The sequence below is a fragment of the Mchenga conophoros genome, linkage group LG13 (assembly GCF_057382185.1).
Source record: "Mchenga conophoros isolate Kocher_MC1m ecotype Shallow Benthic linkage group LG13, M_conophoros_male_GT1.1, whole genome shotgun sequence".
Classification (NCBI taxonomy): Eukaryota; Metazoa; Chordata; class Actinopteri; order Cichliformes; family Cichlidae; genus Mchenga; species Mchenga conophoros.
Window position 1 is genome coordinate 19,729,606 of NC_140538.1, and position 26,501 is coordinate 19,756,106.

General features: G+C 39.2%; 1 protein-coding gene across 3 annotated transcripts in view; it reads right to left on the bottom strand.

The window, feature by feature from the left end:
• Window positions 1-2,387: 2,387 nt before the first annotated feature.
• Window positions 2,388-26,501, bottom strand: part of khdrbs2 (KH domain containing, RNA binding, signal transduction associated 2) — a 78,358-nt gene continuing 54,244 nt past the window's right edge. The window contains exons 7-13 of one of the 3 annotated variants that reach the window (XR_014894847.1): window positions 19,592-19,674; window positions 18,862-18,920; window positions 11,256-11,352; window positions 8,745-8,797; window positions 6,106-6,199; window positions 4,980-5,047; window positions 2,388-3,107 (exon numbers count right to left, since the gene is read on the bottom strand). Coding sequence is in view for 1 of the 3 variants with exons in the window: in XM_085297087.1 (XP_085153213.1) it covers window positions 11,258-11,352; window positions 18,862-18,920; window positions 19,592-19,674 (237 nt within the window). In the remaining 2 variants the exon portion in view is untranslated. Of the gene's footprint in view, window positions 5,048-6,105; window positions 6,200-8,744; window positions 8,798-8,919; window positions 11,353-18,861; window positions 18,921-19,591; window positions 19,675-26,501 lie in introns of those variants that run through there. The other 2 variants (XR_014894848.1, XM_085297087.1) reach the window with 2 other exon arrangements.

Genomic DNA, 26,501 nt, shown 5'->3' on the forward strand with positions numbered 1-26,501 from the left:
CATTATTATTTTTTGATTCAATAAGTTACATAATTGATCATCTTTTACCACATTTTCTCCACGTTGGACACGTGCTAACAGAATATGTGTGTATATATGTTATGTTTAGGTTATGCAGGGGATTTAATATGCATGGACCTACAAAAACAACATTTAGTTCGGAGTGATTATGAGCATGCTCGTACTGCACACACTAATTGTCAGCTCAGTGTTGAGACATATAAACTTTTAGCATTAGCTGAAGCCATCACTGAACGCCCTTTCCTGAGATGTGGCACATCTAATTTTCCTTGTGTGGCTGTAAAGAGTTCCCTGTAGGAAGTGCAGACTTGTCATGTGCTCTCCATTAAAACACCCAGGGACAAAAAGACTCAAACATGACTTTGACTGCATCAACGGCTGAATCAATTGTTGGCTGTTTTTATGTGGGCCTCATGAATCACCTTGCCCTCCGAGCAATAGTTGTTGTTTACTTTTGCCATCCAGATCAAAATGAACAACTGTGTGTTATTTCCAAAGCTGCGAAAGAAAACACAATGAAGGCAAAACAAAAGGGTTTCATTGGGGACATCTGTGACTCTGAATCCTGACAGCTACATTACAGTGTTGCCTGTTGGAAGCATTTATCCAACAGTGTTACCCATGGGTGTATGCGCAATATTAAAGAGCTGGGAGAAAAAAAAAAGATACCTGCTGTGGCTTCATTTTTTACAATCTTGAGTAGTCTGTCAGCTAATTGGACTTTTGGGTTTTTAAGACTAGAATAGCCCACCTTAAATGAGAAAAACTCCAATAAAATCTACACCAGTATAAAAGAATATCTAATGGTTATATATTCATGCTGTAACAAGCAGCAGTGAATGAGATTGGAAAGAATACAGCAGATCGGGATAATAAGCAACAGCTGAGGGTTAACCTGAAGCTCCCTTTCAGATAAGTGAAAAGGCGAAATATCACATATTTACACAAGCTCGCAGGGCAGAATCAAAGCACTGACTTTTTAATACAGGATGACAGGAAATATCCATCTGTATTAGTAAAACTGCACTAATTCAGACTGGATGTTAAACACAAAGCATATCTGTTTCTAGTAAAAGACACGAGATATGAATCACCTGCCATCATTAGACCACGCGCCATATTCAGGCACAATTTATCCCGTTTATCCACTATATGTGTTTGTGGTCTGCAGCAGCTCAGTTGCCAAGGAAATATTAGATATTTTTACATAAATATTTGTGATCTTAAACAGGAGATGTATGCAGAAGCTTACAGCTGTCTACATTATGCATTAAAAACACTCACTGGGAACAGATGCAGACATCAGTGTTTGCTTTAAGACATTATTCAGTGAGAACTGGTTTTATTTTTAATAGAAAGAGACTCGAGCAAATTCCGATGGGATCCAAAATTTACTTAGAAAATTAATTTTTTTTAGAGGCACTTCTTGTGTTGCTTTATTCCTTTTATAATGGAAGCCTTTATTATTTAATATACACTGCGGTGAATTCAGCCGGCACTATACTGTATTTATGAAGGTGTGGAAGAGCAGTTCAGTTCAGTTCCTCCTTAGTTGATCCATGTGCATAGTGCAACATAATATGTCAAAGCTCATCATCTTTCTAAAATTACTGCAGCTCTAATGAGTTAAGGGGGCGGGCTTTGGTGCTAGAAGGAAGCTAAGATCAGCTATGGTAGTCGTCTTACAGTAGCACACACCTACTGTCACCTGGATCCCAGCCTGCTGTCGCAAGGCCAGAGAAACAACATGAAAATGATCAAAACACATCCAGGGCTCTAACTCTGCACACCATTTCATCACAAGCACTACACTGGTGAGGAGGCTCTTTTAGACTCTGGTGATTATAAGCCCTCGTTTTCTATTCTGGCTCATCAAACCAGCTGTCTAAACAAAGCGGAGTTTGCTCAGGTAGCCGTTCTTGGATAGAGGAAATGCTGTGCATGTGAGAATTATCACCATGCTCTGTTTTGCATCATTGAACATTTCTGGGTACTCGCCTAGATCCTGACCCACTTTGGTGTCTTTGTGTTTCCGATATTTAGATCAAGTGATTTTTTTCAGGAAGATAAATGCCATGCTGTCTGACTGACTCTGTGGAGTCTATGTCATCGAGCGAATGAATTAAACAAATGTCAGAATGAGGGGGGGTGGTGGTGGATATTTTGACGAAACAAGTCTGCTGTTCATCTGAGCGGATTCACAACACCCCTTTCCACCCGAAAAGATAACACAAAGACGAACACCCGCATCAAATTTGAGTCGTTAAACCTGCGAGCTGTTTGACTTGAACACATCGCGAGAAGGTTTGGTGCGACTGGTTTATGAGGCAATCGATTGTTTTGTAAATCAAATACGAACACACAAATCCAGAAAGAAGACAGTCGTGAACATTTATTTGAATTGTAGGGAGCTTGTATTGCTTCTATCAATCTCAAGCGTTAATCACCGTGAACCATATGTAGAGCTGGAGACAGCACCGTTCATTATGACTACCACTTTGAAAATGACAAGAGGTGAGCTGTGACTGGCTGCTGGAGTGTATTGTGGAGGCAGTGACGGGTCGGGCCCGTAAAGTAGCTTTGACACTTGGCCAGAATGCCAGCAGTGGGCTCGACTTATTTAATGAACTAACATGTTCGTGTTGGCAGCCCTAACTGAAGCATTTATTAGAGAGCTGGGAACAGACACAGGGTGCACTCAGGTTGGTAATGACAACAGCCACCAAATGACAGCACCTTTAAATAAAATAAGGTGCAGTCGTGTTGAGACTTTTAAAAAAAAAATATATATATATATATTTTCACTTTAGGCCACAGCAAAATAAAAGAATACTGAACAGAAGTGACATTACGCCAAAAGTGCATTTCAAATATCAAAAATAAATGAATGGGACTTTTCAGCTCCAAAAACAGGAATCCTAGTTTTCTAACCTTGGGAGATTTTTACAGGTCAAAACTAAATAAATAAATAAAAGTCTGTATATATAATACACATGTAGTCTAAGGGCGTAAGCACACATAAAAACATTAAAAAAAAATATTGTCCACCAGGAGTGTGACCTGCTGTCTTCTTAGTGCACAGCAACCTGTAACACAAATAGAGCAGAGGTAAATGGACTTGTGTACTGCTGGAAAAAAAAAAAACTGATAAAAGTAAATAGTTGAAAAGCATTTTACAGGTTTGCTTTTTTGTAATATTCTACTTTCTTGGCAAGAATTGGATGAGAAGATTGACACTATGGTTGTGCTGCTACTCTAATTATAAAGCCTAGAATAAAAACTGGATTTTCCCAGTCAATCCTAGTCAATCAACCTGAAAATCAGGGAGGAAGGTCTTCTGAAGCTCACTAGTAGATTGAGTTACATAGATAGAGATATAGATAGCTTGCAGAATTAATGAAGAAATAGACTAAGTTAACCATTTTCTGCCTGTGTGGCATGGACCCTCTTTATCAGACTCTGAAATATGAATGAATGTTTCCCAAAATGTCAAATGATTCTTTTCTTTCTATACATCAATGAATGGAGCTATTCATGTGACAAACATGTAGTCGTGTCGTGTGAATGGATTCTGATTTGTATGACAGATGACACTTGTGTCCTTGGTGTGTAGCTGTTTGTTTGTTTATGCGGAGAGCCTTTGAGCCCCGAGTCTGACATTTTGGCTGGATGTGCATCAAATGCAGTGCGGTAATTCGCCTCCATCCACTGGCTGTCTCTTTATGAATCCCCCAGTTATAATCTGTCAACACGCGTCTGACATCCTGGGTGATGTTTTGTATAGAGACGCAGCTTTTAGCCGGAGACAATCAGCTCGTCCTTGAGATGGATATGGAAAGAGGTAGACCTCTTCTCTATCACCTAGACCTTTTCAAATGAGCTTTTTATTGTCTTGTTAAAAACAAATAGGTGCAATTACTTGAGAAAATAAGAAAGTGAGCACGAGAGCTGTCAATAAAGAGTGTGAAGCCATCGTTTGCTTGCACAGCTGCTTTACAGAATTAGCGACTAGCCTGCAGCATGTTGCATGTCTGTGAATGTCTCCGTCTCTCTCACAGCCAGTCTGAACCCATAAGCAGATGGTATCATTACACGACTGCAGAATGTGTTGATATAACTTCAAGCTGTGCAAGGACTATTTTCTATCATTTATATTTATACTTATTTTCCTGTCTGATTACCAAGTCAGTGATGACACTTCCAGAGTGTGACTTTGTACACCGCTTGGGAATGATAGAAAACAAACTTACCTTCTAGCTGTATTCTGTCTACTATATCTATTTATTTAGGTCTGTATAAGAAATAAATACAATATCATACAATTCAAACAATAAAGATGGGACACAGGACAGAACAGCCAGTCTGGTTTTGTCTGCAGTTCATCAGTTAATTTGCTTAATCTGCACAAAAAACATACAAATCCATAATGGTTTTATAGTATTTAGTAGGTTTTATGTATCAATATCATTTCTTGGCTGGACAAAATTCTTCTTTTTGTGCTTAGGTAAGCTAAAAAAAAGTGCTTTATAACTCCATTTTCTCACAGACCTGCTTTCAGCTAACTTGTGTTAAAAAAGCTTCATTGCAGTGAGTGTTTTACTTTTAGAGTGTTTTGGCCATTGTTACTGATGCCAGATTTTAACAGCGCTACCTCATCTGTTATAAACAACTACACAGGCCAACGGGAACTATAATGAAGAAGTAATATCAAAACAATCACTTGATGATTCCTCACAGAAATTATGGCTAACCTGCTTTAACACAGTTAAAGCAGGTTAGCCATAAAAGTTTGTGTTAATAAAAGTTTCCTGCTATACCTGCAAAACTGGAGAAAGATTTACCAGCGTGTGAGAATTTCCTTTTAAATATAAATCAGATCACCTCTTGATGAATAAATATGAACGAAAAGGTTAAAAAAAGAGCAAAGTAAATGATCATAGTTACCAGTATCTCCTTACCTATTTGTGATCTGTAATCTCTTTCCATCATGTTGCATCATCCCTTCTCTCCAAGTCCAAACTTATTTCTGTGTACAACAAACAGAGGAAAGAAATGATCTTTACTTTTTCATCAGCAAAGATGAAAATCCAAGAGAATCTTTACTGATTCGGCTTTTGTGTATTCTATTAGGAGTATTGAGGCTGCATAAACATTTTTGCTATAAAAAAAAAAGAGAGAAAAAACCAGCTGCTGGTTTTTATAGTGCCTGAGGCTGCAGCAAAGGTCTGCGCAATGTACAAGAATCACCATGGATACGTGCGTGGACTAATGGCATCTGAGGAGATGCAAAGACAACTGCAAAGTCTTCATGAGTTTAATTCTTTGTGCAAAGAAAAAAAAGTCACAATGAATAATGACTCATTTAAAAAGATCCCTTTTGTAATCTCAGTGTGGGAGCAGTTTTATTAGCGGCATTCATTTTAAGAAATACATCAACATCCATAGCAGGCTTTGGGATTTCATCTCTTGGCTGGTCTTGAGCTGGCGGCAGGCTTGTTATGAAAATGGATCCGAGAGCGCTTCTGGCAAAGGGGGCATGAACATCACTGAGATGCACAGAGTTTCCAGCAGCAATGATTACTTCCAACTCATAGGTGCAGATAAACAGGAGAGCTAGTTTTAAGAGGAAAAGTACTACTGAAACTATTTTCGATTCATACTGCAAGTATAAAAATCAAACTTCAGCTATTTAATCTATAATTTATTCATAGCAGTCATGTAACCCCTGCACTTGTTCAAAGAAAAACTGAACAATCACATGTAATCCTTTTAATTAACTGCAGTATCGCTGAAATGTTTTCAATGAAAATGCTGTTTTCTGTGGGTTCATTTAATAAGACGCACAGTGCTGCGGCTCACTGCTAGCCTACAATATTACACTGTGAAAATAACCTTGGAAAATATCCTGTGTGACAATGCTACTGGTGACGTACAAATTGACGACATCTTGTGAATATTGCATTATGTTGACACAAACATTCTTTATATATGTTCCCCAAGTAAACATTTTCACCTTATTGCTTAGGGAGGCATTATATAGCTGTTTTGTCAGGTGATTTATGGAGGACGACACTGCGTACCTACCTAGATACTTCCCCGGCCAGTGAAGGACCTGAACTTGCTTGATGGCAAAGTGTAATCTTCAGGTCTGTAGGAGCCGTTTTCAATTTCTTCTGCTCTGGAGAAGAGTAAACAATGACAATGCAACAATTATGATTGTGTCTTAATTTTACAGTACATGACTTTTGTCAGAAATGTAGGACAATGTCAGTGTGGTAGTGTGAGGTATGTTTGAGGCTTGCTCAAAAGCAGTTCTTACCCCCGTCTATAGGTTATATATATTTCCCTAATGGAAAGATGCACATCCACAATGTGAATCTCATATTCCACCTCATCCCAAAGGTGCTCTATTGTTTTGACATGTAGTAAATGTGGGGGCATTGTGGGTACAATGAACTGATTGACTTGTTCAAGAAACCAGTTTGAGCTCTGTGACATGACACATCAGATGATGGGTACACTGTGGTCATAAAGGGATCAGCAACAATACTCCGGTAGGCTGTGGTGTTTAAATAATGCCCAGTTGGCACTAAAGTCCCCAAAGAGTGCCAAGAAACTATTCTCCATACCATTACCTATGATACAAGGTAACCGGATCCATTCATGTTTACACCAAATTCTGACCCTACCATCTGGAAGTTACAGCACAAATCGAGACTTGTCTCACCATTGTTTACTGTCCAGTTTTGAGTGAACTGTAGCCTCAGTTTCCTGTTTTTTGCTGACAGGCGAGGAACCCAGTGTGGTCTTCTGCTGTTGTAGCACATCTGCTTTGAAGTTTGACATGTAAAATAAGAGATGCTCTTCTGCAAACCTTGGTTATTCGGTTACTTGGTTATTTAAGTTAGTCTAGTCTTTCTATCGGCTCTGAGCATTTTCGCCCAGAGATGTGCTGCTCATTGGATATTTTCTATTTACCGGACCATTTAAACCCTCAACATGCTTGTGTTCAGCAGGTTCTTGACCGTGCTTAAACACCTAAATGCACTGGGTATCTGCCATTTGGCTGTGATTAGATATTTGTGTTAATGAGCAGTTGAAAAGGTGTACGTAATAAACTGGTTGGGTATAATAATAATAATAATAATAATAATAATAATAGTAAAAAGAATTAGAGACTAATAGAAACAGTTTTTGTCCTTGATTAAAAGCAGTATTTTTTCCCAGTGGGGACTTTTGCCCTTGGACGGATGGATGAATGAATGACATTCATAACGGTATGTGCAACTGTTGCGATGAAGGTCTTAGATAAAGCAATGTTAATAATTAGTAAATGCTACAGCTGTAATAAGCTGTGTGTGTATTATTGTGGAAATGCATAATCAAAAATGATTGTAGTGTGAGAGGTGAAAACTCTCGATTCTATTCTCAACGATTCAGCACTAATATAAACAACTACTGATGCTACATCTCACAAGGTGCATATATCTTGTTATGCATGACATGCACGGGTGTTACAAAACGCACCCTTCTATTGGAAAAAGTCAATAGAAGTGGACGAGTTATGAATAAGTCAGCAGGTATCTGACCATACCCATATGGAAAAGAAATAGTAAAAACTTATATGTGATTACTCATGAAAGTGGCCACTTTCATGAGTAAATCATATAAGGCTTACATGATTTACTCATGAAAGTGGCCACTTTCTCATTACTTTCATACATTGTTTTCGTAAGTATCCAAAACATACAAGTTTCATTATATAATTTTTCAAGGGATCTTATATCTGTTTTCACTCTTATATGCTTTACATACAAGTTTCACACAAGACAGATACAAACTTTATAAGATTTATATATATCTTTTCCATATGGGTAGGGATTAAGCGGAACTGTATTTGCAGAGTAATAAAACAAAAACTGAAGTGAAAAATGCACACAGAGATACAATAAGAGCATTACTGAACAGCAGAAAGGAAATGTGCAATAACGGGTCCAGCTGAGACAAAAGCACGCAAGACTGACAGCATATAATCTTGGCAATAACACACACGTTGCTTTCTGCAACTCCAAAACCTCCCCCCTCATTTCTGCACATACAATTGACCTTAACATCTCGCCTTGCGCAGCGCAAATACTTCACTCTGAGCCAATCTCATACAGTCAGTACTCTACCATTCTTCTAATCAGATGATTAATTATTTCTAATTATATTGCAGTTTTAGTTAGATTCTGCTTCCTATACATCTTTTGTTTCCATTATTTTAATTGCATGTCTGTGCTTTATTGTGTTCTTAATGAGCTGTCAGACCTGTGAAAGCTCTCACACTTACAGCTAATGTAAACGAGCATTAATAGAGAATCTATCAGAATATTCCACGAGATGGAAATTATATTTCAATCCCTCAAGTGTGACACAGCCAGCCGCAAGAAAATATTGCTCTTAATCATAGAAATATAAACAAACATAATGTGGTTTATAATACTGTGGATAGTGAGCTAACGTTAAAATGAACATTCAGACATCAACATATATGAGTTTTCAGGTGGTTTTAATGTGTCACCTATGATTTCAAGTTAGCATTTAGAGTTTTTGCTGAATGTGCGAAAGGAATCCAGTGAAGAAACTTTCTAATCCTCTCCCAATTATGCCCCATTTACATGTTAAAAGTGTGAATCACTGATTATTTCTGCAACTGAGGTCGTGACAGTGTCTCCACTCACCTATTACATTCCTCTCCTCTTTGACCAAAACACACCGCGGTGTGTTTCCTTATCTACGGAGAAGAACAAATCAGCGTTATAAAGAATGAATCGGTCCTATGCATCATCGCTAGTCCACAAGTATAGAATGCATGCATGCAATATTTACACACAAGCCTTGTTACATTCCATCACTGTGAAAAAAGTAAACCAATTCAAGGTATTATAAAAGTGACATTTTATTAGAATTACTTTTATACCACCGATGTGGTGTTTAGTTTGCCGAACAATATTTTAGTGTCTTTTTATTAAAATTTATTCTCTCTTTTATAACAGCTGAATTCCTTGTGGATCTAGTTAGAGATGGGAAGGGATTTTAATACAACAGTGCATTTATTTGGGGTTAAAACGGGCAGGTTTACTTTTTTTTAAGTGGAGGTTAGATTAGGATTATCATTAGGGTTACCTGCTTAGTGTTTAGTCTTCCTTTGAGTCCCGTGATCTACACTCTTAATGAGAGTCAGGCTTCAGGTGTACTAATCACAAAAGAGAATTCAAATTGCTAAATAGATCTCAGCTTCGATATTTAAAGAACGGAAAGTTACAGAGCAGGTTTCTCAGGTTAAATGACAGAAATGCAGAAAGGCGTTAGCAGAGACATTGATGAGTTGCTGAGGCCGTTGTTTTCCCCCCTCAGCAATGACATTCAATCAGAAGGTAAATACCAGCATCTAGATCCCGTATTGCCCACATGCTTTTCTTTAAGCTCCAAATGCTGAGAATTTTTAAGGCATTATTATGATAATATATGAGGACTTCTTACCTCTTTAAACGCCATATCAGAGTCAATCAGTGTCTGTTTAATGATGTACAACTTCAGAGAATGAATTAAGAACAGAAATTTATTAGTTTCTTAAGAAAGTGATCAGATATTCAAGGATAACATACGGTGTTTTACAAATGATTCATTTGGGACAGGTTGGTGGGTTTTCTTTATGAAACGAGTTAGCCGTTACCTGCAAGCAGATGTTAGGTTTTAGAAACAAGAAGCTTGAATTGCGTCACGTATCGCGTTAACAAACTGCAGAACAATAGCAATTTAATGCTTCACAGGCTGCTATTTAGAAAGTCTTACACACTGTGTTGGAGGTTTATGCTGTTTTTATTAAATGCCTTATGTACAAATACAGATTACACACAGAACAAAGCACGCATTAGAAATTACACACTGTACATTGCTTTCAACCAAAACTGTGTTTTGCACGATCATGATCTCACATCATTTTGTATCATTTAAAGTCACAACATGGCCTAGGGTAATTTTGCCTGATATTTCAACATTAAACATTTTTTTAGAAGAAAATTTTAGGTCATTTAGACACTCTGCACTCAGGTCTTCAACTCTTCTTCAGGATAGGTTTCCATTTGTTGCATTTAATGTTATTTGTGTTGTGGGGAGTGTTTAGACTTGCCGTTGGTTAGTTATAGTTTTTGCAAATCAAATCAAAGTTGCAGATTAGTTCTGTTCAGATAAAGTGAGAGAAAAGCAACAGTTTTTATTTTTACTAAACCAAATCATCAAAAAAGTGGAAAAAAAATTGCCTTGAAGAAATCAGTTTGAATTTCTCCATGAAGTAATTTAAACCAGACAGCAGCCACCAATCAGTGAACTCTGGAGAAAGGTTGAAGTTTTTTAAAAAAAAACTTTTTCAAATTTAAAGTGAACACATTTTCTCCGTAGCTGTGGCTGGTTAAAGACTCATCGTGCCTGTAAAGTCACTGACAAAGAGCTAAGCTGGATTTTGTGGGCCGTTTTCCAAATTAGGAAAAAAGTGCCAATAGGGTTTGAATAACTTAAAAAAAAATACTCGCATAAGAGGGCAAAACTAATTTCCCCCTAGACAAACTCGTATTTGAAGAACAGGCACAACTAAAATGAGAAAAAGTTTTGCTTGTTTTCCACATCTAGTAGCGTGTCACGGTGGATAAAAACGGACATGGCATCACTGGATGTTTCGCAACACCACGAAAATGCCTCTATTATGTGGGGCACCGAAGTCTCCTTAGCAATTAAAGCAAGTAGAGAGACGCAGCAGAGTTTTGATAGGCTCTCTAAGTCAAATTATGTCTCTATGATTGCCTGCTTTAACACAGTGAACAGGGGTTGGCTATTAAACCTTAGTAATCACTACATTAAAGACACTAAATGGAAACCAACTAGTCACGCAAATCCCACAAGAATAAATCTGCAGATTAATGTTTTAGGGCAGAGGGAGCTGGAATGAAGGGCATTTAAACAGCCAAGAACAACCTTCCTGCATATGGATGAGAACTGTTAAGTGTCTCTTTTGTTAAAAAAAAGGCTCAAACATCAGTATACTGCAATAATTGTTGCTTTATGCGCTTTATGGGGGTGGGGATTTTCTTTTTACTTTCTGAAGAAGATGGGCCAAAAATAAAATAACTGTTACAACATTTATAATGGATTTAAAAAATAGATATAAATAGCTGAGAATTGGAGGTCTGGACCACCTTTAGTATCTGCCATAAGGATGTTTTCTGTAGCCTCCTCGCGTCAGCCGTAAAACAGGGGCTTTGAGACTGGCTCGGGTAGTTCCCCACTCCTCCTCTGCAGATTAAAGCAAACAAACGGTGAAAAAAAGAGTTAAAAACGCATTGCAGAAAGCTGCTGCATTCACAACGGAAACGTCATGTCACAAAGGCAAACTGTCTCTCTTCTCTAGCCTCTCCTAAATCTATTTTACCAAAGACAAGAAAATTTAAGCAAGCAAATTATATCCCAGGTACTATGGGGGCTTCTCTTCACACAAAATTAATTTCATGAGCTCTTTGCCCTCTGACGGACCAACACTGAGATTCGACTGTCAGCAGCTCCTTCCTTAGAGCCAAATTACATAAAGATGCCCACCTCTGCTGCGAGGCACAACGCACCGCTCCCAAATAAGAAAGTGTTTATGAAGCAGAAAATCAAATCATTGCCCCGTTGGTTTAGGTTTGGTCTGACCTCAACACCCCAGTGCACAACTCATTGTGCTGAAAATGAATGAGCCCGCAGACCTGCTGTGGCATCCGGCTTATCGCCGTTGTCATGTGACAAGGTTGTAACTCGACTTCTGGTGATTTATGCAATTTTATTTAAATAGCAGTTTTAGATGTTTCTTAATGTTTTTAGTTGAAATCCAGAGACTCCTTTATAAAATTTGGAGCAGGTGCTGATTTGGAAATTGCAAACTGGCGTTTTTTTCTTCTTTTTTTGCGAGTTTGTTTTTGGGCACAGCAAAGGTTAGTCAGCCGATAGTAACAGCTTTCTGGAATAAGCCTTTAAAGGCACATGCCCAAAAGGCAAAACAGTCCACCTCTGCAATAGGCACTGGTTAGCCCCATGAGCTTCCACTGGCACATTTACTCCTCTGGCCAAATGCAGCGAGGAGCCAGGAAGGTAGGAGGAATTTGATGCACACAGAAGTGGCTCCCTGGGTGAAGATGATTGCAAGTGGGCCGAAACCACAGTTTTCTTTTTCTTTCTCGGCTGTGAATTTTTTTTTGTATAGCAGTGCAGCAGTGTCAGCCAGGAAAGTGTGGTCAACACAACATTTTTTTCTTGTCAGGATTTACTTTAAATCAAATCAAAGGATTTTTGAGAATGTTTTCTTTCTATTCTACTATTTGCCCATGAATGTAGGGTATTACCTTTAGTAATGCTAATACTTTAGTGGGAACTGTCTTTAGTGAAAACTTCTCAAAATACAGAATGATGGATAGTGCTGACCAAAAAATCACTGGTGCTAGATATCATATAAAAATATGACACTATGGAGGCATGTGACACACGACACAGGAGCTCTAGTTTTACACTCCAACTTGATTCACCTCCAAACATAAACTGAGCATATTGCGTCCAAACACAGCAGAACCCTTCCTCCCAGCTTGGGTGTGAGTGGAGCCCTCTAATGGGTCGCCACACATGTCCCCCCTGAACACCCAAACAATCCAGGACCCGGGGCTTAATCAAACGTCCAGAACTGGCTGTGGGTCCACCAGGCCAGGAAAGACATGCCGAACCCTCTGCTGGCCGGACGAGCACCGGCGGGCACGGAGCGATCTCAGAGGGAGGGTCAGAGTCCAACGTCCCGGCAGCAGGTGGGCGGTCGCGGCAGGGGGCATGGGCCAGCACCACAGGAGCATTCTGCAGAACGTGTGCAGGCTTAAGGCGGTTCACTGAAACTACCTCCTACCGTCCCCCAAATCCAAAACAAAATGCTTGGGACCTGATGCAATAACCCGAAACGGGCTGTCGTAAAGCGGACGCAAGGGGGGTTGATGGGCGTCACGCCAAACCAAAATGAAAGGAGAAGATTCCAACGACTGCTGAACAAAAACATCTGGCATGCAGTGGTGCACCGGGCCAGTGACAGAAAAGGGGCCTCAGACGGTCGACCCAGTTACCACTCGTTAAAGAAGCACGGAGCGCGGCCTTGAGTGACTAGTGAAACCGCTCGCACATCCCGTTAGCCTGCGGGTGGTATGCCGTGGTGCGGTGGACCTTCCATCGCAGACCAAAGTTCCGACACAAACCGAGGGCCTCTGTCCGAGGTAATGTCAGCGGGGGGACCAAAACGCTTACTAGCCACGTGCTGAATGTCTGTAGTAAACGACTGAAAAAGGTGAGGGGCTGCCAGATGCCGGACTTCGCCGACTTCGCCGCGGAAAACACACGGAGGCAGTCAGGGGACCAGTCAGCGGGTACTCATTCAATGTTTTAACCGAGGCGGGACGCGGAAAAGCTGCGACGGCTTGCACCTTGTCTGGCAACGGGACCACGCTACCATCGGAGATGCGGTGCCCCAGGAAATCCAGGACCGGTAAACCAAACTGGCACTTCGAAGGGTTCATGATCAGGATTCGTGCTGGCCACCAATATGTCATCCAGACAGACGAAAACGAAAGGTAGCCCACGCAAAACAGAGTCCATAAGTCGCTGAAAGGTCTGGGCGGCACCTTTCAACCCAAACAGCATGCGCAAAAACTCGAACAAACCAAAGGGGGTGATGACAGTGGTTTTCAGAACATCCTCAGCGCGCACTGGCACTTGGTGATATCCCTGCACCAAATCGATTTTGGAAAAAAATCGAGGTCCCGGCAAGATGGGCGGAAAAATCCTGGATGTGGGGAATCGGGTAACGGTTGTTCTCTGTAAGGTTATTTAAATCCCCGTATTTTAAATCCCCACAAGGTTGCCACCGCCCATCTGGCTTGGGCACCATGTGAAGTGGAGAGGCCCAGGCGCTGTTCAAGCGTTGCACAATGCCCAGGCGCTCCATAGCCGCGAACTCCTCCCGAGCGACGGACAGTTTCATGGGGTTGAGGCGACATGCGCGGGCGAATACCGGGGTCCGACTGTGGGGATATAACACAGCAGCAGAACCCTTCCTCCCAGCTTGGGTGTGAGTGGTGCCCTCTAGTGGGTCGCCACAATATTAAACTCTTCTAAAGAGTCTTTAGGGCTGCATCTAACCAATATCTTCATTTTTACGTAATGCTTCAATTATTTAAACAATAAAAAAACAAACAAAAAAAATCAGAAGAACCAAAATATATTTGTTTTTATGTGAACAACAGTGAAAAATACAAAAGTGTTCACTTTATATCGATAGCAAAATACTACAGTAGTGGTCAGCAGCTTGTATACACTCATCATGGGCATGAATGTCATGGTAATTTTGGGATTTTACTGAATTCTTTGAACTTCTCTTTATCCGAGGTGTAATAATTGAACAGCATAGATCTTTAATAACTTTACAAAAGAAAGACTTGTGTTCACAAGTTTGAATTTATTTTTGACTGTGTAGATTTTCTCTTATCCACACAGAGTCAAAATTACAGGCTCAAATATATACATACACTTACTTAAATCTTTTAATAAGTGGTGCTCAAGGTTCTACAATTTACACAAGTTGGAAAAATCTCTCAGGGCCAAGATCATCAATTGAAACAATTGTACGTAATTTTGATGTGTAAGTGTTTACAATTAGGGTGTGTCACTACTTTACCAACCCAACTTTAAATGAAAAGAAAAGGTTCAGGATCAATAAATCTACCAACCTCCATAAACTGCAAACTGCTGAAACACCAGCATCACTGTATTGTGAGTTTGACATTGCCATGGGAAGAGAGAGCACATCGAAAAGTCAAATGCTGTCTGGAGAAGTTTTGTCTTTAGACAAGACAAAGATTGAGTTATTTAGTCAAAATGACAGGAGGAACTTTCAAGCATGTTGGTGGTAGCATCATAGTCTGGCTGTTTTGCTGCCACTGGTACTGGTACATGAGAAGGAGGATGCAAAGAAGTATTGGAACTACCTTCTCTATCTACAAATTAATATCTTTGATCAACAACTAGGCAGGCAGCTGAATTGTGGAAACAGTCGAATGATCCCAAAAACAGAACAAATTGATTCTGAAATGGATAAATTAGGCCAACATAAAGCTTACTTAATGGACTTCCCAAAGCTCCAACCTTCGCCTGTGCTTAAAAGCCGGCTCAATGCCAGGACACCAGCCAATTTAAAAGACCATTATCAATTCTGTTAAGAAGAGCGGTAAACTATCCAGCCACAATTATGCCTAAATAGTGCTGATGGCTACCAAAAGTGTCTGTTTGAGGTATAACTTATTAATGGACAGTTAGCCAAATATCAGTGGGGATATGGTATACATTTAAGCCTGTATGTACTCTTTTGATCCTGTGTGGATCACAGAAAATCCAAAATAAATTCAAACCTGTGGACCCAATTCTTTCTTTTTAAACTCATTAAATATGTATGCTGTATAATCATTCCACCCTGGAAAAAGAAAAGTTTGAAGAAGTCACAAAGAGCCCAAATTACCATGAAACAAATGCCCAACACTGTCTGTGTCATTCAGTCCTTCTGATCTGTAGATCTGTAGATTATGGTTGTGGTTATCTGTGGTTTTGTATTCTGATGTCGCCATCGTAGTTTTTTGATAACAGACATGAGAGCTGGCTGAAAAACAATGAACACTGAATCCATTTATAGTGGCAACTTTTCAGTGAAAAGTTAGCCAAGCCCTGAAGCATACTCTGGTTTATCATCTATTTGAGTCTAAAAGAGAGTGTAATTAACAGAAATATGCATCATGTCTTATTAAACAAGTGCAATCAGACAGCACAACTCCCCCCAAAGGGCAAGGGCTATACTAAAACATTTATGTTTTATGCTAATGTCAGTATTGGTAATATTGAAATCCTGAATAATGACAGAGTTATTTTCACAGATTACTTGTGCTGATGTCAGCATTGCTAATATAGAAATGTAGTGTAGAACAAGGTTATTATCGTTAACGAAAACTAACGAAATAACGAAAACTAGAAGTGAAAAAACATTTTCGTTAACGGAAATAAAAATAAAAACAAAAAAAGGAAAACTAACTAAAACTGTAATGAGTGTTCACAAAACTAACTAAAATTAAATGAATTTATAGCAAAAATGTGTTTAGTTTTCATTGATGTGTGCGTGTCATACAATAGTCAAGGGTGAAAATGAAGTTTAGTTTCCAGATTTATTTCTTGCTGTCTAATTATGCCAGCAGGTGGCAAGTACGTTAGTCGAGTCGTCTGTGTTGTTGCTCCGTCCACGCGCAGAATCATGTCAGGAAAAGTCGGGAGCAGTGTTGGTCAAGTTACTTGAAAAAAGTAATCAGTAACTAATTACTGATTACTTCCCCCAAAAAGTAATCCTGTTACTTTACTGATTACTTATTTTTTTAAAGTAATTAATTACTTAGTTACTTAGTTACTTTTTAAAAACACGTTTTACAACCTGAAGAGGTGATAAAGCGATAGATCTTTCAGCCCAATTCTACTTTTTCTACATAATCCATCATACAAAATGTAATCAAATGGAAAGGCCCCTTTTTAAAACTTGTTTTATTAGTTTTAATCTTTTAACTTTATGCATCAAGCAAAAATTTATTATATGCAACATTCTCTGACTGGAAGAAATTTGTTTAATATTTAAACCTATTTTCTGCACATTCCAGCACATAATTTTTTTTTTTGTGTGTGTGTGTTTACACTCACTCTTTCAAATAGATGCAAGTAAAACACAGCAGAAAATAAATAAAATCAAAGAGTCCTGTTGCGGTCCTGTTGCTCTATTTTCACCTGTAAAGCAGGAGTGGGGTAGGCAGAGGTATACCCTGGTGCAGATGTGCCGCAGCAGTCAGTGGAAGAATCCACGAGTTTCTCTGTGAATTTCCCATCACGTTGTAGCGCACTCGGTGCTTGCTTGGAAGTTTAGGGGTTTTTTTCGCTGTAAAAAGAAGTTTTCTTCCCACGCACAACGGACACTAATGTTTTTGTCACTTTTTATGGAATCAAACTCAAAATAAGGTCAGTACTTCCACGCTTTAAATGCTGCACGCTCATACTCTCTCCCGCACTCGATATATTATCCATTGTTGATCTGCATACAGCTGTTGTCACGAACATCGCACTCACTTACGTCACTGTCATGAGACATTCTCGCAAAAGAAATCAAGGTTTTAGTAACGCAGTAACGCAGCGTTCCTACGGGAAAGTAACGGTAATCTAATAACCGTTTTTGCAATAGTAATCCCTTACTTTACTCGTTACTTGAAAAAAGTAATCGCATTACAGTAACGCGTTACTGCCCATCTCTGGTCGGGAGAAAGCGCCAGAGTCCAATTTGGGATTACTTTGAATATGACTGTGTTTTGGATAAAGCAAGTGTCTTGTAGTGGAAAGAGACAAATTATGAGGGACATTTCTAAAGGGAAGAAAATCCCACAAACTTTAAAGTGCACTTGAAAAGCTCACACAAGAAGGCTAACCTAGCTTACCTTGAGAAGGTAACCCTCATCCCCAGAAACAGACGCTAACCCCAGGCAAGGCAGCGTGATGCATCCCGAGACAACAGGACTGGGATATCTACATAACTGTGTGAGTCAATTGCCTTCAAAAAGTTTATCAATTCACTTGAACCAAAATTATGAACACCCGGTGCTGCAAGAGTTAATAGTCTCATTGGGGCCAAGTTATACATTTTATAGTTGCCTGGTATCAATGGTTGTTCATCTGCCTTTATTTATTTATTTAAAGAACCCATAGGTGGGAATGTGAGTTGTCTGTCTCTGCGTGTTAGCCCTGCGACAGACAGGCGACCTGTCCAGGATGCAGGGTATGGTAGCTGGAATAGCAACATACCCAAGGATAAGCAGAAGAGAATGACTGATATGATGAAACTGGGATTTTGTTACACTTAATTATTGCAAACACAACTAAAACTATAACTGAAACTAATCAAAACTAAACTGAAACTAAGGATTTTCAAAAAAATAAAAACTAAACTAGCAAACAATTGGTAAAAACTAATTAAAACTGATATAAAATTGAAAATCTGAAGTCAAAACTAAATAAAAATAAAAACTAATGAAAATTGCAAAACTATTAAAACCCTGGTGTAGAATATTAATTCTTTTGTGTCATTGTGTATTCATAAAATGTCTTTACTTAAAAATAATGTTTTAAAGAGCTCAGAAAAAGATATATTATTGTCCCCCAAATAAATTTTTGAGATGTTCCAGGGGAAACTAAAGCTTTTTCCTAATTTCCCGAATGACCCTGATTTTTGACCTATGACCATGAAGCATTACATATTAAATGGTGTATTTTATTACCTTAACCCATGATGATTGGAGAAATATTTGGCTTCTATAAGCTGTAAAAACTCGAGATTTCAGACCTGGATGCCAAAAAACGGTCGATGTACAAACTAAAGAAAATCAGGATCAAAGAAAATCAACACATTCTTACAGCTGAGAACCTGGAACTGCAGAGCACAGTGCAAGGTGAAAAAGGACTTCACCATTTAATCAGCCATCCAGCTGCCAAATCATTTTTATGAATCGACTAATCAAATAATCAACCCATTTTCTCATTTTTAATAATGGGGTTGTGTTGCATTTTAGCTGGATTCAACAATTTATAGTGAGTATCAGTACTGAAAAGTGAGGATACATGAAAAAGACAGTGACTCATTTCTGTTCTTGTCGGTATAAAATAAGCTCTACTTACCATAGTTGTTGTAGGATTCATCACTGGTTCCCTGCCCATATTCATAATAGTCTGAAATGCTGAAAGCAGATGAAGCGAAAACACGGGTCAAAGAAAAAAATAATAAGCTGCAGACGACTTTTCTTTTTTGTCAAATAAAGAATAAATGTGATTTCTTTGGGGGGGGGAAAGGACTGCAGTTCTATTATCAACAAGACCAAACACTTTTTTACAAAATCTCTCAGTAGTCCTCTCCACTGTCTGTGTCACTCAGCCCTTATCTATTAGTTCTTAATGAAGAGACAGATCTTTAAAAAGTGGTCATAAACATATCTTCAACCACAGAAGGGCTAAGTTATTCCTAGAAAAGCTGGGCAAATTTGAACAAATTTTACTCCATTTGTTGGGGACTCAGCTGCGGATTTAGTGCATCACTAAATATTTACAGCAGCATGATGGTGTATGTGGGATTAACTACTGTGCCCATGTTGCTCAAGTTGCTCACTGATGTGTTTTTAACAGACAACAGACGTCTCTGGCACACTTTCATCAGGCTTTAGTATACACACATACTGTAGCTTTGCTGTTAGGCTCAAGTCATTGTTGGTTTGGGGATTTCTTGCTCTAATGTACACCTGTGATGGCCCAGCTGGTCACAGTGGACCTTAAACATTCTGTATTGTAACAACAGATGGATGGTAACTGAGAAAAGTTGAAAAAGCCTTTCCTGCTGTGTGTGTGTTAACGTTACCTCTTTGACTGATTGCTGTAGTTATCTTCATAGGCTTCATAACTCTCATCATCATACTCTCCACCGTATCCGTCGTCGTAGGCCTGCGAGGGAACACGCGGTAAACATTAACATTGACTTGTCTCCACATCTCTATCCAGTCTAACTGGTTGGAGATAAATAATATAAAAATAATCAATAGTTAGTTCCATGGGCTAACTATATTACAGTGAGACGGTAATGGGAGAGGAAACAGAAAAATTAATGTCCAACAGGGATTATTGATTAAGGTTCGCAGGGAGCATGTCTCACTGGTAAAGCTTATTGGACACCTTCTGAGTCTCAAGCTGCAATATGGATCTGCACTATTGATAAGTAGCTATTCAGAAAATAAGCACAAAATGCAGCCAGGAGCTTTACACTCGTGTTCGATAACAATACAAGTGGCTAAACAGCACGCAGCCCACAGACAAGCCCTAAAGTTAGATATTTTGCCAACAACCTGTAAGTATTAGAAACCACTTAATTAGGGCTGCTCGATTATGGCAAAAATGATAATCACGATTATCTTCACTGGAATTGAGATCTCGATTATTTGACGATATTTATTTAACCCTTTAAGACCTACTATAGAACCATGTCCGCCAGAGCTTATATTATTTTTTTACATGTTGTAGTGCCATTTGTGGGAGCATTTCAATTTGCTATGCAACTGTTATAGCCCATATTTTAATAATATGTATACATTAAGTCCATAGTAACTACATTAATTGCAAAAAAGTGCAATAAACTACAAAAAAATTGAAAATTGTTTTTGGTTTTTTTACATATATTTCTACGGAGAAATTTAAGAGGTTTATCCCTCAAAACTTTAAATACAAAAAAGTTGCAAAAAATAGTTTACAACTACAGGAAATTTATTTTGAGTGTCTTCATAGTTTTATTTTGGAGAGACACCAATTTTTATATACTGCAGGAAAAACGAAAAAACAATCCTATGATGCAAATTAGTAAAGAAAACAGCAGGTGCATCAAAATAAACTATTTCCAGCAGTGCAATTCGAGTTCTAAGCATCCCAGAAACTATTTAGAAAAGTCAAACATGACCAGTATAGGCTTTTAAGGCCTACAAGTAAAAAAACTACATTTCCGCGAAAATGACGTCACTTCCGGTTTTGGCCAGGAAATGGCGGACATGCGATAGTTAGCGGTGACGTCTGTTTCACTGTGGGAAGTGTTACGAACAGCTGATCGGATCGGCAAAGCGTGTTTCTGGAATATTATGTTTTTGTTGCTGCAAGCGCTTTTTATGCAATTTTTGCAAAGCTTTATGTGGAAGGAAACCGTGACCGAGGAGAAGCTGATGGCATAAGATGTAAGTACAACTCCTCCTGTTTCGTATGCAAAACAAATTATTGCGCTAGTGTTACGATCCAATGTTGCCAGTGTTTTGTGTTAGGCGTGACTGTTATGTGTTTCCTGTTTTACTTTGAAGGTCTGTCTTATCTCAGTGTGTTCAGTTTCCGCTTCCTTGTCTCGTCAGTTCTGATTTGCCCCAGCTGTGTTTCCCTCCTGTTGTCCATTCCCTGATTGCTCCCTCTATGTATTTAAGCCCTGTGTTTCAGTTTGTCATGGGTCGTGATCATTGTGGTGTTGGTATCGTAGTTTTGTAAATAGCTGTAAATAGATTTGTAAAGTAGCAATTGAGTAATTTGTTCACCTTGTATATATTGTTCACTGCAGAAGCCTAGTAGGCATGAGAAGCCATTTTTGTTGATTACGTTTTCTCCTGTTTTTGTTTAGGAAGTTAGGTAAGTGAATTGTCTTTTGTTTGGTTTTTCATTTTGGGTAGGAAAGCGTAGGGACCATTAGGGAGTTTTGTTTGTTATTTTTGGCACTGCTCACTGCTGAAGCAAATAAATGGCTGCTTAGCATTTTAAAAGATACTATTGTTTGGGTTCTTGTTTTGGGTGGAGTGTGGTGGGCCAATGTTTTGTTGCGTTCAGGACACGCCTAGACCTAGAACGTAACATAAACCTCAGACCCTCCAGCGAAGACATTTATGTTACGTTTATGTTACGTTATGTCACACAAAACACTGACAACATTGGATTGTAACACTAGCTTACACGGTTCAGGTTCTACAGGGATTTAAAAATAGTTACACAAAACGGAGCGTGCTGCTCTGACCAGCTTTAAAGGGTTAACAATGACTTTAAAAAAATAATATAAAATAGTGTGCAACACCACTGAAGTTTTTTTTTTTTTTTTTTACCTCTCTTTTCAACCAACGGCAGTCACTCTCTCCTCTCCAAATAACTTCTGCTTAGCTTTCCGAGCTTCCCCCGGGTCCTCTTAATCAGCGGTCTTGCGCCACGGACCGGTTTATGCCCGACAATATTTTCACGGACCGGCCTTTAAGGTGTCGTGGATAAATGAGGGAGGGGCTAATAATCGGCTTAGTCATTTTTAATGATCGTTGAAAGCCCAGATCGGAATCGTGATTAAAATTCGATTAATTGAGCAGCCCTACACTTAATGTATATATGTATATATATATTAGGGGTGCAACGATACTCGTATCGATATTGAACCATTCGATACAGTGCTTTCGGTTCGATACGCATATGTATCGAACAATACAAAATTTGTAATTTATTTTATCAACTTTCCTTCTGACGATGCTGTCTGTGTTGAGCGCTCAGTGAATCTGCGTTCGACTACTCCGCCTAGGCTGCACTGTCGAGCGCAGATCTACTGAGCGTTCAACACAGACAGGAAGAGCGCAGGGCAAGCTAGCGAGACAGAAGTTAAGCTCTCCTTGCAACATGGCAAATTGAACCTCCCCCACCCTCATTCAGATCTGGCGTTTGGAATTATTTTGGTTTTCATGTGACATATGACCCTGAAGGTAAGCGCGTCATGGACTAAAGTAAAACAGTATGTTGGATGTGCCACGCAATGCTCAATTACATGGGTGGGAACTAGTGTGTTAGCGCAGTTAGCTCGTTAACGTGTTGGCCGTCTAGCCCCACGCACGGGCGATCAGGGGTAGCTCGTTAACAGAGATTTGCCGTGTTGTGGCGTTAACGTCATTTCAACGAGATTAACGCTGACAGCACTAGTGGGAACACAACGAATATGACTGCACATTTACGCTGACATCATCCTAGTGCAAAGACAAGTGGAAGCATACAAAAACAACAAGCATGCATGCTACAAACTTTACCCGAGTCATTTAGACAGCCGTTAGCTGATATGTTTAATATTGTGGCGAGCTCAGACAAGGAGGAGACGGAGGTGTCGTTTGGTCTTGCTTCCCGTGAGCTAGCCAGGGAGCACAGCCGTTTATTGACATCTACAGAAGAACACTGCCGCTAGCTAACTGCTCAGCGCGGCAACCGCACAGCAACAACAACAACAACACACAGGGCGCCCTCTGACCCCGGAAGGACACATCGCAGCGAGAGGGCGTCACCCGTCACTATGGCAACATAAACAAAACATAACGGTACAAACAGAACCCCGAACAGCCCTGACCCGCTACAATATGCTGCTGAGAATATAGCCCAGAAGAAGCGTATAGTATTGCTTTTATTTTGGAAAGAGCCATTTCTCTGTAATAAACTCTCTTTTCCAAAGATGAGTGATTCCTCAATCAGATACAGGGCTTGCAAAATCGCTAACCCGACGTCCCGGGGCTAGCGATTTTTCCAGTCTGGCTACCAAAATCTATCTCTGCCCTGCCCGTCGGGCTATTGTAGGAAGGAAAAATATATGTCAATGCTTTTGCATTCTTTCGGAAATGTAGCTGGGTAATTATGTCATTGGCATCGGTGAGCCACTGTCAATATGTGACATATTGAAATCGCGTTTGAATTTGCACTTGTTTTTTGCTTTCACTTTGCAATCGCGCGAATTGTGTATAGAGAGCGACAGTACTGATTGGTGAGTGATGATAATTTGCGCACCAATTCCTCTGACATAGTCTTATCAATCGTTAGCTTACTATGCAAACATGACAAGTGAAATCTCCCGCAGCAAGCTTAAACATGTAAGAGGTTGATCGCGCAGAGAATCGCTGAGCTTATGTGAGTGCGTGTGTAAAAGCAGCACGATATATATTTTAGTTCTGCTGAGCCAAATAAGACAGGTCAGGGTGAAGAAGTGACAGCCAAAGAAAAGCTCACCACAAAACGGAGAAGTTATGACAAATCAGAGTATAAGGCAAAAAGAAAGTGCAGCTTTATGGTTTCATGGACAAAAGAATTTCTGTGGCTGCAATATGACGAGCTAAATAACCAGGGCTGCACATAAGTGGTCCGCAGGTGCGCATTCGCTGTCAAAATAAAAAACACGCACAAGGGTTAGGGTTAAATTTAAAAACTGTACTTTTGAGTTAAAATATATATTTATAATTTTAATAAATGACAAATTAAAAAGGCATGAACATTTTTTTGTATCGAAAAAATATCGAACCGTGACACCAAAGTATCGAACCGAACCGAACCGTGAATTTTGTGTATCGTTGCACCCCTAATATATATATATATATATATATATATATATATATATCATTTATTACTTGTCAGAGTCTGCACGTAGAAAATGATTCTTATTACAGATCCCCTAGTTGCCTCAGATGGTGTGTTAATCCAGTTTGTGCCTGTTTACTTCTACAGAGGATTCTTCTCAGCTTATTTATGCAGGGACCCTGTTTTTGGATCAGTTCAAATAAGAATTAACATTCAGAAGAGGGAAGCTCAGAAAGCCTGGTTAACAGGTCTCAGTCATTAAATCCTCTAATATTTCATCCATTACAGTGATATGTGAACATATTCCTTAAGTGTTTTGTCATATTAGTATCATCTGTTCTTTCCCACTGTGAAGGCTGTCACTTTCTAATAAATCACTTTTAGTTTCTTTTGACTTATGACTCAAATCTCTTTAAACAGAACACAGTTATCAAGGTGCCAAAACACAGCTCTGAAAAGAGAGAACTTGACCAAAAAAACACTCATTAGGATGGGTTTTAATTGCTACTGTGCACTCTGGGGAATGAAATGATATGAACCTATATGATGGCATAGTGGACCTTTTCCAAGGGTTTTGCTCCTTGAGAAACTTTCTGGAGGAGATTTTTAGATCAGAATATTGCAGGAACCAACAAAGGTCAGAAATAGATTCAACCTCCACTGACTTTCAAAAATTATTATTTTTTATTTATAGTTATAAGCTGGAAGTGAACATCACTGAAAGATAAGGTGCTGTGCCCTTAAAGATGGGGCATTATTTATTGTGAAGCATGAGGAGCGTGGTTTAGAAGCATTGCATATGTCACCTCCTGCATAAAATATATAAAATTTGATGGAAAAATGTGCATGTCAGTGCAGAAATTCTCTGATGCTTACAAATGTTTTGGAGAAGGGAGCTAAATGAAGTACATAAGACTATTTCTTGACTATCTTGACTATTAATTCTTTGTTTTATTATTAAACTATTATAAAACTGCTAAACATCTGGTGCTGCTTCACAAGTTTGTTCCCAAAAGCTGAAAAACACAGAAGAGAACTGGAGCTGATTTGGTGTGGGCAACAGAGCCTTGAATTGCAGGAGATGCCAGAGTGCATCAGGTGGCAGATTCTGCAAAATCTGGCTTGTCCTTACCAGACAGCAACCACAAGCATCCTGATTTCATGTCATGTAATCACATCAGCGAACAAAATAATAATCATTTTATTTCTTAAAAACCGAATTGTGGAGAAATGTAAGGATTTATGTCTTCTAATACATTACTGCAAGGATTTTTAATAGATTTTCAGAAAAATCCCTTTATCGAACACTTTCCAGGTGCCCATGGAGCATAACACCAAGCTATTGGAACAACTTTTCAGTGTTTCTCTCTGGTAAAAACAAGTCAGTCTGCACCTAAGATACTAAAAAAAACATAAACACACTATTTATCATTCTGTGTTTTACTAGATTTGATTTATTTATTGCTTTTCTTGCATCGAGACACCACTAAAGAAAGTCATAAAAGAATGACATGAAGCACACGGTGCTCCTGAGTATGGAACCCATGCCTTTCTGCTCCCCAGTGCCCCCTCAACCACTTGGCAATCATATGATGTTGGCATCTGTGTGATTTTGACCGCTATGTACTTGTTTGTATGGCTGAATTAAAGCATGAGGAACAAAACAAAAGCAATGAGTCACAGTATACTGACTGGTCCACAACAGAGAATATCTTCACTTTCTTTAATTCCAGGAACTGTAATAGCTGCTGCAGATATCAGCCTCACACAATTATTTTATTTCTAACACCCACTCTAATCCCCGGAAGAGCATAATGTCAGTCCATATTCACGAGGGACCTGCATCGACTGTTTATTGTTAATCGCGTCAGTCTGGTCGATAGAAAATTATGCTTTCGAGTTGATTATGATTTATAAAAAGAAGCGATGTCATATTTTATTTGTTAAAGTGAAATCTGAAATAGCGTTCACCTTTTGGGGATCACTTCCCACTTCTGAAACCAAACTAACACCTTTATGTTGAACGATCTGCCTGAAGAGAGCACACTATTCTGCTGTATGGTTTATTCATGACGGCAGGGATAATCAGACCCAGCAGACCAAAGGTTCATGTAAACAGCATAACCTGAAACTGGAGTAAGGCCAAAGGGTGTGGAGAACAGTAGACTAAGGTATTGTCTCTTTTTGTAATTGTTGGATCATGCTCATTTAAAGAGGTTTAGTGGAGTTTAAAGTGCTTACGCTTCTTTTTCATCATGATCTAATCTCTTCTAATCCTTTCCAAGCTTGCTATTTCGAATCAAGCTTTACTATGATACATGCAAGTGTTCAGTTCCTTTTAAAGGCTGAATGGATTTTAAATCAGCAGAATAAAATGTGTTGAAAGCTTCAGTGAA